Source organism: Phaseolus vulgaris, chromosome 4 (genome assembly GCF_051622355.1).
Source record: "Phaseolus vulgaris cultivar YP4 chromosome 4, ASM5162235v1, whole genome shotgun sequence".
NCBI lineage: Eukaryota > Viridiplantae > Streptophyta > Magnoliopsida > Fabales > Fabaceae > Phaseolus > Phaseolus vulgaris.
Genome location: NC_143501.1, coordinates 30405356 through 30410798, shown reverse-complemented (window position 1 = coordinate 30410798; position 5443 = coordinate 30405356). Strand labels below are relative to the sequence as shown.

General features: G+C 42.9%; 1 protein-coding gene across 1 annotated transcript; it reads right to left on the bottom strand.

Moving 5' to 3' along the window:
- Positions 1–1261: 1261 nt before the first annotated feature.
- Positions 1262–1633, bottom strand: LOC137838555 (uncharacterized). The gene has a single exon (XM_068647802.1). It carries the CDS (start codon positions 1631–1633, stop codon positions 1262–1264), a length of 372 nt encoding a protein of 123 aa, XP_068503903.1.
- Positions 1634–5443: the final 3810 nt, after the last annotated feature.

Below are 5443 nucleotides of genomic sequence, written 5' to 3'. Positions count from 1 at the left end.
AATGAAAAAGCCAAGGAAAGTAAAAAAAAGGGTCTCATCTTATTAAACCTCACAAAAATAACTGCGCCTTCAGAGTATACTTCTTCCTTCTCTTTTTCATTCCCAAAGGTTTCTACTTACTTGCCATCTCTCTTAAAGAATTTTAGGGATGATTTTCAAACACCTCCTAAAGGTTTCTACCTTTTAAGAGGATTTTCATCACAAAGATTTGTCATTCCTAAACATTCTTTTAAAACTTGGTCTACTAATAGAACCTCGTCTTATGCACTCCCAACACTTAAAGAACATAAGTTGAGTTAACATCCCAATCCTTGCACTATCTTCTATGTGAACAAACTAACTATGTTATCTGCAGGAGTTCTGAATTCGAGGTTGAATTCTCTTGAACTTGGGGGGCATGATACAACCCAAGTAGCTATGAAGATTGCCAAGGAAGAAAAAGACAAAGCACATGATGAACAGTCATCTCAACGACCAATTCATAACCCCACCAAGGATCACATGGACCTCACCAGAGAAGCTGAGCATAAACCATCACACCAACTATTCTTCCTTTTGGTCTTCTCATAAGATACAAATATGTTCTAAATAATTTGGGCTCTCTTTAGGGGTACAAATAACAAATATAGGCTAGAATAAGGTACCTTTAGCATAATAGGGGGTGTGGGTAGCATTTTAGCTTGTTCCTAGCCCTTTTGGGTGGTATTTTGACCTAGTTTCTAGAAGGACAAGCCTAGGATGAGGGTTTGACTTAGTCAAACCCTAAGGCTGCCCATTTTTTCCCTTTTCCCATCCTACCCCTTTAGCTTGTTCTCCAAGGCTCCTTCACCTATAAATAGGAGGCCTACCTAGTGTATTTTACAAGTTGAAATTAATAGAAGTAGAGTTACTCTGCACAAATTGTGTGAGGTGCTAGTGAGGTTTGAATTCCTCTTAACATTTAGTTCTTATCTTGTGAGTATTGAGAGCTCTCAAATGGCGGCTATCTTCACTTATCTTGGAGGCCAATCACACTTCATGTGGCGTGTTCCACTTCTCAAATCCATCACATAAGCTTTCTTCTTCCTTCATCTTTTCTTCCATTGTCATTCCATCTTTTACTCTTTGTATCATGTTCTTGTTTGGTTTTCCTTGTTTCCATTGGGCAATTCTATTTTGGTTTCTTTTCCTTGTTCTTTAATTCCGCACCTTCTAGCATCATTGTCACCTTATAATTGTCTTTTCCTTTTGCCTTTTTATTTTGCTTTTGATATTGCTCGCATCATTGTGCATACTTCACGCAATCCTCCTTCATAGTCGGCCAATAATACCCAGCTCGAATAACCTTCAACAAGAGAGCTCTTCCTCCGACATGACTTCCACAAATGCCTTCATGAAGCTCCTCCATGATGTAGGTACATTGATCCCAACTTACACAAGTGAGGATTGCGTGGGTATAACCATGACAGAACACTTTGCCATTTATGAGGGTATACTTCCCCGCATAACTCTTAACTGTCTTAGACTCCGTAGGTTCTGCAGGAAGCAAACCATCAGCTAAGTAACGCTGGTAAGGAGTTATCCAAGTCTCTACAGTGTCGACCTGCAGAACCTCTAGAGACTCATCTCCCAACCACCCATAGGTGGTCACCATTGGAACTTTCAAGGTCTCCTGAGTCAATGACCGATGCCTTCTCCTTTATTCCAAGCTTACCCTCAAGATCTCCACGCGACTGAGGTTGGTTGGTTCCCCTTCTGCGGTCTTAGGCGACTTCAAGGTCTCATGAATGACTGACCTCTATCGACCTCCCTTCCCCGAGTTTGCTAGTTTCGACAACAAGTCTGCTCGGGAGTTATGTTCTTTAGAGATATGGACTAGCTCGAACATAGAGAAAGTTGCTTTCAGAAGTATAACATACCTGAGATATAAGGCTAACTGCAGATCCTTGGTTTGGTACTTGATCCTGCCTGTTGACCAGAACGTTGGAACTTGCCTCGTCAAACTTGGATCGACGTGTGCACCGCTTCAACCTCCGTCCTCCGCCAAGATCCACCTCAAGAACCTGCAAAAGAACAGAGCGGCGCCGCTGCGGCCGATCGCACTCCAACGCCCAAGTCAGTGACCGAACCACCAAATACTAAGAGCAATAACACTCAAGAACTCTCAAGGAACCGTGCAATGTTCTCTCTCACAGTATGCTCAAGAACTCGCAAGCGTAAAGAGTATAATCTGAACGTGCGTACCTCGAAAGTTCGTTGGGAAACCCTTTTATACCTGGTCACTTTCTCTCTCCTGGCAGTTACAGACCTGGACACGTGGCTCGCATCCAATCGTACACGTGCCATCATCTGGAGCCTCCTTGACTTGGGCGCTGCTTCTGACTCTCTTTTGGCTAAGTTACTTATGCATGGTACTGCCCAGTGCATAGCTAACTTGGGAGTGTGATCTCTACTGGAAGTGGCGAGTTAGGGTGCCTTCGTACACCTTCCCTGTGGTCTCGCCGGCCGCCTTATAATCTGCACCACCTTCATCTCTGGCGATGTGCTTGCTCTGGCGATCTCCAATCACTAGGTCGCCTGAGTTTACATCTGGCGACTTCATCTTTAACCCGGTGATCGCCGATTCTGGTATGCTGGAGATCGGAACACGCCAACTTAATAACCGGCGACTTCACGAGCCCCCCGACTTCTTTCCCTTCTGCCAACCTGGCGTCTTGTCAACACGCCGATACCGTAGCTTGATGCCACGTCATCACTTCCGACTACCAGGGCGGTACAGTACTCACCCGTGACTTGCCCAGTAACAAGCAACGAGTTACTCTTAACCACTAAACTTTGAGCACCCAACTCTTTGGCTAACAACATCCCAGCTATCAAGGCCTCATACTTAGCTTGGTTATTATTGGCTTTGAAAGCGAACCGCAAGGCTTGATTGATTAACAACCCACTTGGCCCTTCTAGAATGACCCCAACTCCACTCCCCTGTTGGTTAGAGGATCCACCCACCGAAATAACCCACTGAAAGTCATTAGGATCAAGCTGAGGACTTTCAGATGACTACTCTACCATGAAATCAGCATACACCTTACCCTTAATCGGTCCCCAGGGTTCATACTATACATCAAGCTCAGAAAACTGAACTGCCCAACCAACCATCCGACCTGTTATGTCGGGCTTTTGGAGGACCTTGTGAATGAGCAGATCAGTCATCACAATGACAGTGAAGTTATAGAAATAGTGGCGGAGCCACTGAGCTTTGAATACCATCGCCAAAGCGGCATTCTCAATGGCTTGGTACCATATTTTTGTCCCTGTAGTACCTTACTCACAAAGTAGATCAACTTTTGAACCTTATCTTGATCTTGCCTAATGACCAAGCTTATTGCCCGATCTATGACTGCAAAATAAAGGCGATTGGGTGTACCTGGAAGTGGCTTACAAAGAACAAGGGGACTGGTTAAGTACTTTTTCAACTTGATGAAGGCTTCTTCACACTCACCAGTCCACACAAAATGCTTGTTCTTCTTTTGGCACAGAAAATATGGATACCCTCTATCTCCACTAGCCGACAAGAATCGAGATAGGGCAACCATATGTCTAGTTAACTGTTGGACCTCCTTCACGTTGATAGGGCTTCTAATCCTTATGATCGCAGCGCATTTATCGGGGTTCGCCTCTATACCCCTCTCAGTTAGCAAAAACCCAAGGATCTTCCCTGTTTCTACCCCGAACACACACTTCTCTAGGTTCAGTTTCAAATTATACTTAACTATTATCGTGAATAGCTCTTCTAAATTAGCAATATGTTGATCTTTCTCCTCTGATGTGCCGACCATGTCGTCCACATATGCATGTACGTTTCGCCCAAGCATTGAGGCGAGCATCATGTCCATCAACTTGCGGTAAGTGGCGCTAGCATTCTTGAGGCCAAAGGGCATGACCTTATAACAGTAGCTGGCGAACTCGAACATAAAAGCAATCCTGTTCTCGTCTCTCTGGGGCATATGAATTTGGTTGTACCTCAAGAACGCGTCCAGGAAGCCCAACAACTGACAACCCGAGGCACTGTCCACCAAGGAATCTATACTTGGAAGTGGGTAAGAATTCTTTGGACAAGCCTTGTTCAGATCGGTAAAGTCGACGCACATCCTCCACTTTTCGTTGACCTTTTGCATCAACACCACATTTGCCAATCACTCACGATATTAGATTTCCCTTATGTGGCCAACATTCTGAAGCTTTGAGTTTCTTCTCTGATGATCATATGCTTATCTTCATTAAACTTTCTCCTCCTCTAGACTACTGGCCTAACCTTCTCATCCATAGTAAGCCTATGGCATAGGAAATTTGGGTCTATCTTTCGCATCCATGTGCTTTGATATCACCTCGACTACCTTATCGTACAACTATGTACATATCGATGTGCCGAGCTTGAACTTTTTCCCTTCTATTTCTTTTTAATGAACCTCACTAGTAGGTCCAAGTCGCCTCTCATTGGCGACTCCAGCCTCCACGATCCCTTCTGGTTCTCTCGCCTGAACAATGATTGAGTACGTTCTCCTCTTGCTCTTCAGGCTACTCTCGTAGCATTTTCACACCATCTTCTGATCAGACCTGATAGTAATTACTCCTGCCTTAGAAGAAGGCCACTTCATCTTCATGTGCTTTTTTTAGGCTACCGCACCCAACCTGTTCAAAGAATGTCTCCCCAAAAGCAAGTTATAGGATGAAGAAGCATTAACAACAATGTACCTTATAGTAATCGTTTGAAGGGAGGTTGTTGAACCAAGTGGTGTTCAAGCTTTGAAGAATCCAAATCCTGTGAAGGATGTTGAAGCCTCTGTTGTGCTTGGTGTTGCTGTGCTGGTTTAGCTTAGTTCTGGGGTAGTTTATATGTTGTAATCCACCCTTTGATTAAATCTAAAGCATTAGCAATCTCAATCTTTGTGAAAGTAAAATGTTTTCAAACTAAGTTAAAATAATCGATTGGTTTGTCGAAACAACCGATTGTTTATACTTAGCTGTTTTGAGAAAAAGATTGAAAACTGTTTTGAAAATGGTTGAACTGTTAAGTACCAAAACAACCGATTGATTCGAGGAAACAACCGATTGTTTGTTTTGGGACCATAACAGAAAAACTGTTTTCTGTTTGACTGAGCTTTAAATGTTTTAACTGCTTACGCTCCAGTCATTAAATGCTTTGACCAATCTTTTAATGCAATTTAAGAGTTTGTTAAGATTTGATAACAAACTACATCTTTGAATAAATTCAGAAAAACTGATTTCACACTTAATCTTTTGACAAGTTTTTGCTAAGTGTTTTTGAGTTTTTCAAAGAGCTAAGATTGCTAAGAGTGTGCGATTGATCAAAGTTGTGGAATAGGATTCTGCTTGTATTGATTTTAGATTATCTTCTGTAACAAGTGTAATCCTTGTATTCTCTGTAAAGACAAGTTTCGTTTCT

Excerpts from the sequence above, each read along its gene's own strand:
- LOC137838555 (XM_068647802.1), bottom strand. The coding sequence starts at position 1,633 with ATGGTGACCACCTATGGGTGGTTGGGAGATGAGTCTCTAGAGGTTCTG.